We start from the raw sequence: 11742 nt of genomic DNA, 5'->3' as shown, positions 1-11742 counted from the left end.
TTTAGGTCCAGAGATCAAAAGAGAGCAAACAGACAAAGTGTCACTCCATGAGAACATGAACGCCTGAGCATGAGGATCCTCAGCTGTCGTCACCTTTTCAAATGCTGCTAAATTCTGATTGGTGCAAAGTTTGCTACGTGAAATGAAACGAGCACACACAAACACACAAGCTGACATTGTTCTTACTTTGTTCTTGTAGGACCCCGTCTCTAAACATCCGACTGAGAAATCAGATTCAACAGAGCCTTTAAGAGAATTTATAGATATGATGCATTCAAAGTATGTGAAATGTTTAAGATGATCTCCACCGGGATCAGCTATAATGTTCAGTTTTAATCAGTAATAATATTTGTAAATATAATACTGACACGGGCCTGTGTGCTGGTATAACGAGTGCTTTAACTGATACTTTAAGTTCATTTTTCTGATCGTACCTTTTGTAAAGAATTGCAGGACTTTAACTTGTGTTTTATTTTGTTTTATTAAAGTAATCTAATACTTTTTTCTCCACTGTTGCCAACTTACAACAATATATTCCTGCCTGCAGCTCAGATATCTGCCTTCATATTGTTCTCTGTGTGTTCTCCTGTTTGTGCTGTGCTTTGTCATTTTCCGACATTTCCGTGTCGTAATGGATTTCACAGTGTTTGTGTGTCCGTTAGGTGTTTTGTTAGAGTTTAGTTTCAGTCTGATTATGTTTAATTCATGTTTTTTTATTTGGCTACCAGTCCAGCCTCCATACTTTGGTCCATACTGGACTTAAACCGGCCACCCTGCAGTTCTTAAGCCAAATCTCTACAGACTGATCTACTGCCTTATTATTGTGCATTGGCCGGGAATATTCTGGTTGAAAGTTCAAAGTTCCCAATAACCAATGAATAATCTAATGTACTCAAAAAGAGTCACATCGTATTCAAATCTGAGTCCTAAACTGAAAGCTGATCTGACGTCAGTCGAGGGATTAAATTTCTTTGGGCTGTCAATCATCACGTCACGGAGTGTCCATCAATCAAATCATGGCGGGAAAAATATCTGAAGGTATTTGAACGCCGTAGAATTAAGATGCAGCCTCTTGAAAACCCAAATCAGTGGATGGAGGGTTTGTAGCAAACAAATGCTCAAACCCTCCTCCGACACCAAATCTGTTTTCATTGTTAGAGATCTGCCTCTTTGCCTGAAAAGCGTCATAAATTGTTGTTACAGTCCAACATAGATCTGGTTAGTCCTGTTGGGTGAATTCCAAAGGAACCGCCTCTCACATCTCTGAGACTGAAACCGACTGAACGAGCTTTTGCTCGAACAGATTCAGTGAGGCATCATGGAGGCAGGTGCAATTTTTTTCCTGTTGTTGTTCGCCTTACCGGGCCCCGCTTCAACCGCCAGCTTTTATGGAGACAGCATCAGCTTCATGCCTCCGCACAAGAACGAGGATGGGACGTATAAGGTACACTATGTTTTTTTATCATTATCATCTTTAAATTTCTTTATTTGTTGGATCAATGTCCCTATCAGGTCCTTCTGCACTCGTGGTTGTTTGCTGGGACTTCAGACGGTTAAAGCAAAACATAATAATGGATTTATATTTATAATGTGTTCCAGTAAAATGAAGTCTGTGAGAACAGAGAAACCTGATAGTCATGCTGGACTGATCATCGATTTGTGAAACTCCTGCATACCTGCATACCTGTCATCTACGACGCCTTACCGACTCACTTTTACAAAACTTCAAGAATTTTAACGACCTGCCGAGACCAGACGAGTGACTCTCTGGATTCTGTATTTTGACTGTTGTTTCCTATCAAACCCTGCAGGTGACCTTTCATCACAGACAGAACGGAAGAAGCAACTGTCAGGATCAGTCATCCTACTCGTGTGAGAGCGGAGTGTGCACGAGCTTTGATAAATCAAGTGTCCTGCAGACCGATCAGGATGCCACAGGCCAGGGCAGGTGGTGCCAGACTGAGGGGCAGACGACAGCAACCATCCGGACCAATAAAAACACCTTCTCTCTCAGGTAAGGCCCGCTCACAGGAAACCAACTCTTGGTCAGGTTTGTTGGCAAGTTTTCACATGAAGGGATTTGTCTTAACTTTACTTCAGTGAGTATGAAGCAATAGTAGTTTATAAAACTGGTCTACTTGTGCAGTTTTTACGTTTATTTACCACGCTGGTAATTCTATTATTGAATCTATTTTATATGTCTCAGCTTTGATCGATTTATGTGACTGTGGTCAGTCTATGTGTGAAAACGCTGAGATGTAAGATGTTGCAATTATCTGAAATATCTTAGTGTGGTGCCTCTCTATTGTCCTCTGCTTCACAAGCTTCTTAAGCTTCTTAAAAGGCGCTCCTCCCTCTTCAACAGGGTTTTCCCCTCAGGCACTGTCTTAAGGGCTGAGACACTTTGTGGTTAAGTCATGTGATTTAATTATGACTGCCAGTTGACATCATCAGTGCTATTTTGGGTGTTTACAGACAAAGTTGCATCAGAGAGTTCTGCAGGTTTGTGAGAGTATTATTGGTCATTTATTTTATATGTTTTTATTTTTGCCATTAGTGATGACTCTTCTTTTTGCACATTTTGCATTTTGATAGTAGAAGACACGAGGCATTGACTCGCAAAAACCTTAATGAGATCTGACTGTGACTCCACATCAGATGCTCTGGCCTTAGTGTGAATCATCAGGTGTCAGATTGATTCGATCTCAACAGAAGGAGGAAATAAAGGCGGAAATCTGGACGACATAATAATTTGCCTTATCTCTTGGCAGAAGGTAGATAAACACAGATAAACACAGGAAGTCCATGTTGGCTTGTGCATCATAAATGAACAGGCTTTAAATAAAAGAGTGGCACAGGAAGCACACGAGGACGAACCTGAGGGTTAAAAGAAGAAACCGGTGCAAGGTGGCAACACGATTATTAAAAAGGCTAAAAACAAATAATTCTACTTTTCTTGGACACGGCTGAGGTGTATTCAGCGAGCTGTGCACTAACACGGTGGACAGCCAACACGAAGAGTGATTTTCTACTTTGTTTTGTTTCATCTGAAGAAGTTTTTAGTTGCAAGAGCTAACCACTGATTGATCGAGGAAGAAGGTTCCTGGTTCGAATCTCGGCTGGGGCCTTGGGTTCTCTCCGGGTTAACTGGTGACTCTGCATTGTCCGTAGGTGTGTACGTGAGTGTGAATAGTTGTTTGTCGACATGTGCACTGTGATGAGCTGGCAGCTTGTCCAGGGTGTACCCCGCCTCTCGCCCAAAGTCAGCTGGGATAGACTCCAGCCCACCGTGACCCTGATGAGGATAAACGGTTACAGATAATGGATGGATGGATATTTGTATCATCTGGAAACAGAATCTATGACCAGCTGGTCAGATTCTTTACTGAAGCAAAAGTGTCACATGACAGAAATTTGGCTTCTGGTCTTTTTTTCCTGACCCCAAACAAATACTTCCAGGCAGAAATGTGTGAAACACTGAAAATACTGGATTACAAGTAAAAGTCAAAAGTACTCACAGTGCAGATGTTTTTGGATTCGTGTTCCTGCGTTAATGTTTCATTTTGAACTGTTGGCTTGTTTAATCCAGAGCGACGCGTCATAGTCTTTAAGATCATTTTATGTCCGTCCTGTTTTCAGCTTTGTGACTTTTGAAGAAAATCCACGAGACATTTTCTCAACACATAAATAAACTCTTCATCTTTCAGTGTCAGAAAAAAAAATCTAATTCAAATCAACAGGAACAAAATAAAAAAATGTAACTAAAGCTGTTGGACAAGAGTAAAAGTATACATTTGCAAGTATGTCGATTTTGTACTTCAGTACTTAACTAACTGTGATTCACAGTCTGTCCAGTGTGATGATTTATCAGCAGGTGGATGTGGGCGTAGGCGGTGGAGGTGGCATCAATATACGTATGAGGAAACACGTTGGTCTTTCTTCCTTTCAGTGGCTCGGGCTGCTGCTGGGAGTCTAATGTCGAAGGCAAAACAAACTGGACGTCTGACGCCGAGCTGAACCTGGGAACTCGGTCCGACTCACGCACCATCAACAGCTGCCCCGTGACCACGGCGGTGTCTTCTTTACGGTACAAATTCAAATATTCAAATCACATCACAGAGTTCCACAAACCAGGAAGAAATCTCTGAGTCATAAATCCTTATCTCAGCTCAAACACACACAAACCTGCAAACACTGACACTGGATGTTTTCAAAGTTTTTCCAGATGTTTTCTTCTTTAATCGTTTGTTTTATTATTTTCATTATTATTATTTCATTACATTTTAAACTCAGGTGACATAAACTTAGTTCACAGAGGAAACAATACCAGATTACATGTGACGACAGATGAGGAATGTTTTGTATCATAGTTTTTGTTTTATGTTCACTTAGTTTCCAAAGCGTCTTTGCTTGTTTCAGTTTCAAATGTTTCATTTCAGTTTTTATTAGTTTAGATTTTAGTTTTAATATTTTAGTTTGACTTGATCTTGATCAGAATCGATTTGCAGGATCCCACTCGAGACATTTCCTTTTTGTTTTTATCTTAGTTTAATATTGTAAGTGCAGAATATTCTCATAGTTTTAATTTTAGTTAACTATAATAACCTCCCGGCGATGTTGGACAGAGGATTTTCTTCTGTAGATCCCACTGTTACCAAATGAAAAACAAAAACAAGCCAAGGCCAGATTTTTATACATGAACTAATGTATTTACTCTATAATCTGAATATTAAATCGATTTTTAATGCAGGGTACCTCAGAACTGTTTTTCGAGGTTTCGTCTTCTGGCTCATGATCCGGACGGAGACAGCGTGAAATGTCGCTTCACTTCAGGCACCACAGTTCCTTCAAACTTCAGTCTGGATGAGGTAATCTACTTCAAGTAGTAAAAACGCATCATGACAGAGCGTCAACAGGAGGTCAGTTATGTTGACTGAGCTTTGCTGCTTTTTTTGAAAAACATTTCATCGTCTTCCTCGCAGGCTTCGTGCACGCTGACGAGTACAGGTCAGGTGGTCGTCGGCGTGCACGTGTTTGAGGTGATGCTGGAGGATTTTCCCACCAAAAACGTCACCATGACATATGCAGACGGATCATCAGAACATCGGGAGGCCTCCAACACGACCTTGCCACCTCTCTGCAAAGTGAAGCTGCAGTTCTCGATGGAGAGTAAGTGACTCAACAGACATTTGATAGAGTAACAGCTTTGGACCATAAAACAGAAGTTATACTAACATTTCGTAACGTTATCTTGCTCCTCTTTACATTCTCAGATACACTTCACCGTGTCATACCTTGCAGAGCCACAAGCTAGAATATCAAAGAATAAAGTTGTTATGTCAAATGTTAAGGGGACTGAAACATTTAAATATGTCGGTTATGTGTCAACAATCAAATCTCAAATCTTAAAGAAATATTCTGACTTTATTTTCAGAATCATAAAGACTTTTCCCATCTTAAAGTTGCACCTTAATTAACCTTAAATCCATTATATTATATTAGGATTTTTTAGTAATTAGAAATCAATCAAAATTAAACAAGAGGAATATTTTGAAGTTAAAAAAGTTTAACGAAATAAACAAAGGAGGTTGGATTGTTTTAAAGAAGTTTTACTATTTCTCAATTTCATTAAAATTAACTCAAAAAACATGAATTTGACTTCTAGCATTTAGTTTTTTCTTCAGACTTTCCACAGATAACACGATAATATCTTCATCTTGAATTAAAGAAGCTACATGAATGTCTACATGAAGTACTAAACCACTAAAAACTACAAACTGCGTTCCAGTTCTTCCTGCAATACCAAACTGTGAGGCCGGCCACGTGCAGCCCATGTTCCTGTCCACGACTCCTTCGCATGGCGACGTCCTTTATGCCTCCGTGGCTCGGAGTTTCCAGATCAAAGCCAAAGCTCAGGCTCACCACTCAAGGTATTTCCTCTAAATGTATTAAGAAATGTTGTCAGTCATCTGACAGTGTTTCATTTCTGGTTGCCAAACGTAGATAAAAACACCTCGTGTGTTTCTTTCTCTCTGCCTTTCCGAAGCATACACGACTTCCAGGTCAGCGGCCCCCACAACATGAGCAAAGTGTTGACCGATGAATCGCTCGGAAAAGCTGAACTGACCCTGAGCTGGACGCCGCAGCAGAGCGACCTGTACAGATTTGTGCCAATCTGCTTCACGGCCGAGACGAATGAAACGTGAGTGGTGACTGGAAAACTGTGTGATGATGTCAAACTAAGAGATAATTATAATTCTTAGATAATTATATTCTACATTTTATCGCTGCATCAGGTATTATCTGTGACATTATTATTACTGTTGTGTTGATTTTTCATTTTCTTTGTTTTGTCGTTCAGTCAATCGGAGATGAGGTGTGTTATCGTCATGGTGACCCCGGCATCTATCGTTCAAGGTTTGTCGATCTTTATTAACCACGTCTCTACAGGCTGACGTGTTGACTCGTCCTCTGCCATGTTTCCACAGGAGCCCAGAACAGACAAACATGTGTGAGTGACAGTCTATGCTAACGAGAAGTTAATGTGACATGTGATTTGCAGGAAAGGCCACAGTGCAGTGCTTACCGAACAAGATGGTGGTGGCCCTGGAGAAAGCCTCCATGCCCGGCATCGATGAGAACTATCTGAAGCTGAGGGACCAGTCGTGTTCCCTCACCTCCAACAGCACCCACATCATGGCCACCATGTCGCTGAGCACCTGCGGCACAAAACTTGAGGTGTGCAAAAAAACATTTACCTTTTCTTTCTAACTCACCAAGCTGCATTGATTGTAGTGGAAGTTAAGTTGTTTAGAGGATGAGAAGGGGTTGGAACATTCCACATGGGTTTTATAACCACGTTATTTGTCTTAATCGCAGGATAAAGGCGACTTTATCGTTTTCAAGAACCATATCAACTCCTTTGAGCTGCCCGATGAGGTTATAATCCGAAGGAGGACCGTTAAGATCGATTTCTTTTGCCAGTTCCCAAAATCCATCAGCATCTCCAGTTACTACAAGCTCCACAACTCTGACTACATTTTCACAGAGTCCAGCTTCGGCAGCTTCAGCTACACTTTTGAGATCTTCCGCGACTCCAACTTTACCAATAAGTGGGAGGCCAGCGCCTATCCAGTGGAGGTCATGCTGTTAGATCAAATTTACATGGGAATTCAAGCTCAGTCGGATCTGCCAAACGTGAAGCTGTTTGTCGAATCATGCAAAGCCACTCCTGATGACAACCCTGAAAACCCCATCTCCTACGACATCATCAAGAACGGGTGAGTGCTGAAACATGAAAACGTTTGAGGGGATAATCAGAACTTTTATATGCAGTTATATGATGTGTTATAATTCATTTTCCTCCCAGATGTCTAAAGGACGAGACAGTGAAGGTCTACCCAACAACAGATCTAACTTCTTACAACTTTCAGGTTCAAGCCTTCAAATTCACTGGAAACTATGACCAGGTAAAAATAAGAAACACACTTTCACGTCACTTTGTTTGAATTAGTTATTTTGATATAGACATAAAAACATGACAGAGTTAAACAGTCCAGCTGGCCCTGAATGAGTTGGCATGAACTTCTCCTCCTATTAAAGAATCACTCTGAACTAAAAACTACATATATCTATACCTGCATCTTTATCTGTCACCTCACAGGTATACATCACCTGCTCCGTCATCCTGTGCGAGGCTGAGAGTTCCTTTTCCAGATGTGCTCAGGGTTGTCTGAGCGATGCATCCCGCAGACGCAGGCGCAGGCGAGGGTTTGACAAGGAGACGGTCGGCCACTACATTACCCAGGGGCCTTTGCGGTTTGTCAGGGCGGCTGTTCCCGATGCCACCTTGAAGGAAAACACCTTGAATGAAAACACCTTGAAGGAAAACACCTTGAAGGAAAACACCTTGAAGGAAAACAATGACAAAAAGAATGAAGTGAAGGAAAACAGTGACGAGCCCATCGCAGGTATCTATCTATCTATCTATCTATCGATCTATCTATCTATCTATCTATCTATCTATCTATCTATCTATCTATCTATCTATCTATCTATCTATCTATCTATCTATCTATCTATCTATCTATCTATCTATCTATCTAACAAAAACATACTGTTATCTTTCAGTGACTCCTCCACCAGTTTCCTCAGACACCAAATCGAGCGGATGGCGTTGGGGAATCAGGGAGATCCTCAGCACCAACACCAGCACCATCGTGTTTGCCAGTGGCTTCGTCGTGTCGATGCTGTTGATGGCTGTGCTAGTTTGTTTCTTCACCAAGAAGAGAAAGGCAGAAGACCGCAAGTTTCTTTTAGATTCGAGCTGGTAGAATAAAAACCCAGCTGATCTCAGATCTCGCTGTTTATTTTGTTAAAGGATAGGTTCGTATGTTCAAGTACTCACATGTCCACACTGTACACACATTGAAAAAATATATTTCAAAGTTTATCTGATGTTGAACTGAGTGGAGTCCGAAAATGGAAAAATTAATAATAATAATTTTTTTAATGCAATGCCAAAAATAACAAACTACAGTTATTGTGCAAAAACATGAATATATTATTTGTGAAGGACTTTTTCCGCTTTCTTAAATTACATATGAATGTATGTAACATGACGATAATTATCTGTAATGAAATATGTGGCTCATAATATAAATCCTTATCAAAATTCAAGGAAAATCTGTAAAACTGTAAATTTCAGTAAGTTTATAGTTTCTGACATTGATGTGAATTATGATAATTTTGCTTTAATTTTACACTTTTTGACCATTTTTTCGGCTTCAGGTAAACTTCAGGAGGTATTTCTGCACAGAACGTCCCACACAGTAGGGCGTTAGAGAGGATCTCTGGTCAGAATGAACAGCAGGAATCTTTACAGCCTTTTCAATAGAAACTTACAAACCTATCCTTTAACCACTTTATTGTTGTCGATAGAAATGATGGGGCGTCCCCGTGGTCTAAGCGGTGAACGACGTGCCCGGATTGCTTTGAGTTGCATGCAGTGGTGTGGTGGTGTCTGGAGACGTGGGTACACTCTTGAATGATCCCAGAAATTTTTATTCAAAGCGGATAAACTCCTCATGTTATAAACGGCAATATGTACGACTACTCTTGCATATTTAGGTAGCAGTATTTGCATATTTCACTTCTTGACTGTTACATAATCTAAGTAAAGCATTCCTTATTCCTTACTTCATCCACTCATTAAAATACACAAATACGTCATTCCTTCGCCATCCTAGATAAACAGAAACAGCTTGCAGAGCACTGATAAAGCTCATCAAGGAGGATTTAGAAGATGGTATACCCAACTTATCCCTACATACAATCTGCACCACACCACTGGTTGCATGCCATCACCTGTGTGTCCTCATAACTCTGTATAACTCTTATTTCCTGTCTGTCTATGCTGTCAAAAAAGGTACAAGCCATGAAAAGAATCTTTAAAAAGATAAAGTCCACTGTGAGCACATTGGAAAACAAAGCTAACAAATGTTTTTCTGAACTTGGATTTGGTTTCTATTTTTGGTTGTTCACCCCACGGCAAATAACTTATCGCAGCCGCACCCGTTTGTGCTGCTGCGAAACAAAAATCCATTCTGTCTGGTTCTGCAGCATGTTTACGAAGCTGTTGTTCTCATTGTTTTGCAAACAGGTTCCCAGCATTTATCACCATTTGGGGATTTTTCATTTGACTTATTTTATTAGACCATTCATATATGCAACTGTCTTTAAAAGTACCCCAATGTGTGACACTTGTACCTTGAAACACGGTTAGACATGCAGTTTTTATAAACAATATTTGTAATGGTGAATATATTCTATTTGTATCATTTAGATTTTATGTACAATTAATGGGAACATGTGCGTCACATGTCGACTTTTAATCTGCAGTCTTAATCATACAGTAAACACAGCTTTGTGTGTGTGTGTCTACGCGTGGTTTGTTACAACACAACGTCCTCACAGTATCAGTCTCTGCTCACATCACCAACAGACACCAACAGTCTCTGAACTTTACTGAGCACAATCTACAATCTACTCTCCTCCTCCTGCTCTCTCCTCCTCTCTCCTGCTCTCTCCTCCTCTCTCCTCCTCTCTCCTGCTCTCTCCTGCTCTCTCCTCCTCTCTCTCCTCTCCTCCTCTCTCCTGCTCTGTGTGCCACATGTTTAGTTACTCCTCTTTCCTCTCCTCTTCTCTCCTGCTCTCTCCTCTCCTCCTCTTTCCTCTCCTCCTCTCATCTCCTCCTCTCTACTCTCCTCCTCTCATCTCCCCCTCTCTCCTCTCTCTCCTCCTCCTGCTCTCTCCTCTCCCCCTCTCTCCTCTCCTCCTCTCTCCTCCTCTCCTCTCCTGCTCTCCTCTCCTCCTCTTTCCTCTCCTCTCATCTCCTCCTCTTATCTCCTCTCATCTCTACTCTCCTCCTCTCTCCTCCTCTTTCCTCTCCTCCTCTCTTTTGCTCTGTGTGCCACATGTTTAGTTACTCATCTCCTCTCTACTCTCCTCCTCTCTCCTCCTCTTTCCTCTCCTCCTCTCGTCTCCTCCTCTCATCTCCTCTCTACTCTAGTCTCCTCCTCTCTCCTCCTCTTTCCTCTCCTCCTCTCATCTCCTCTCTACTCTAGTCTCCTCCTCTCATCTCCTCCTCTCTCCTCTCCCCCTCCCACCTCTCTCTCCTCCTCCTGCTCTCTCCTCTCCTCCTCTCTCCTCATCTCCTCCTCTCTCTCCTCCTCCTGCTCTCTCCTCTCCCCCTCTCTCCTCTCCTCCTCTCCTTCTTTCTCCCCTCCTCTTTCCTCTCCTCCTCTCATCTCCTCCTCTTATCTCCTCTCCTCTCTCCTCCTCCTGCTCTCTCCTCATCTCCTCCTCTCTCTCCTCCTCCTGCTCTCTCCTCTCCCCCTCTCCTTCTTTCTCCCCTCTCCTCCTCTTTCCTCTCCTCCTCTCTCCTCTCATCTCCTCCTCTTATCTCCTCTTTCCTCTCCTCCTCTCGTCTCCTCCTCTCATCTCCTCTCTACTCTAGTCTCCTCCTCTCTCCTCCTCTTTCCTCTCCTCCTCTCATCTCCTCTCTACTCTAGTCTCCTCCTCTCATCTCCTCCTCTCTCCTCTCCCCCTCCCACCTCTCTCTCCTCCTCCTGCTCTCTCCTCTCATCTCCTCCTCTCCTTCTCTCCTCCTCTCTCTACTCTCCTCCTCTCCTTCTTTCTCCCCTCTCCTCCTCTTTCCTCTCCTCCTCTCTCCTCCCCCCTCTCTCCTCTCCTCCTCTCATAAACCATACAGTATTTCACATGCAGTACAAGTGTTATTTTCACCTGGTGTATTTTTTTATTTTACTATGTCTAAATCCTAGATCTTATCCTAGATCTTCATCATCATCATTAAAAGAACTTCAGTGCACTTTCCCTGTTTTCACACTGTGCTTATGTTTGGCCAGAATCTCACAAAAACTCTTCAAATAACAAATGACCACAACAAAAACTAAATGTGTGCAATGCATCGTCAAATAATGTGTCACTGTCTTTACAAATGCCACTAAACCTCTGAGAATGAGGTGAATGTGAATTATGAATTTATGAATGACTGGTACTATCATAATGTGAGATGTTACACACTCTAACACCTAAACAAAACACACTGTGATTACAGATGTATCATTAGAAAAAAGGGTGAAGATTGTCTGTGCAGCCATGGTGATTTCTGCGCTTTTTCTGCCCATTTTTTTGATTAATGTACTTAATTACCTGTCAAGA

The 11742-nt window shown here is 41.7% G+C and overlaps 1 protein-coding gene across 2 annotated transcripts; it reads left to right on the top strand.

The window, feature by feature from the left end:
• Window positions 1-1250: 1250 nt before the first annotated feature.
• On the top strand, window positions 1251-9932 carry LOC109142424 (uncharacterized). 2 transcript variants are annotated; one of them, XM_027281023.1, is made up of 14 exons: window positions 1251-1444; window positions 1812-2014; window positions 3950-4087; window positions 4751-4868; window positions 4983-5169; window positions 5789-5930; window positions 6047-6202; window positions 6362-6417; window positions 6563-6738; window positions 6880-7280; window positions 7370-7469; window positions 7664-7885; window positions 7946-7970; window positions 8131-9932. In XM_027281023.1, the coding sequence occupies exons 1-14, from the start codon at window positions 1319-1321 to the stop codon at window positions 8331-8333; spliced, it is 2253 nt and encodes a 750-aa protein (XP_027136824.1). In that variant the 5' UTR covers window positions 1251-1318; the 3' UTR covers window positions 8334-9932. The 2 variants fall into 2 exon arrangements, with proteins under 2 accessions (XP_027136824.1, XP_027136823.1); XM_027281022.1 differs by having other exon boundaries at window positions 1258-1444; window positions 7664-7970.
• Window positions 9933-11742: the final 1810 nt, after the last annotated feature.

Source organism: Larimichthys crocea, chromosome VIII, assembly GCF_000972845.2.
Source record: "Larimichthys crocea isolate SSNF chromosome VIII, L_crocea_2.0, whole genome shotgun sequence".
Lineage (NCBI taxonomy): Eukaryota > Metazoa > Chordata > Actinopteri > Sciaenidae > Larimichthys > Larimichthys crocea.
The sequence above is the reverse complement of the archived record's forward strand: the minus strand, read 5'-3'. Positions and strand labels throughout refer to the sequence as shown.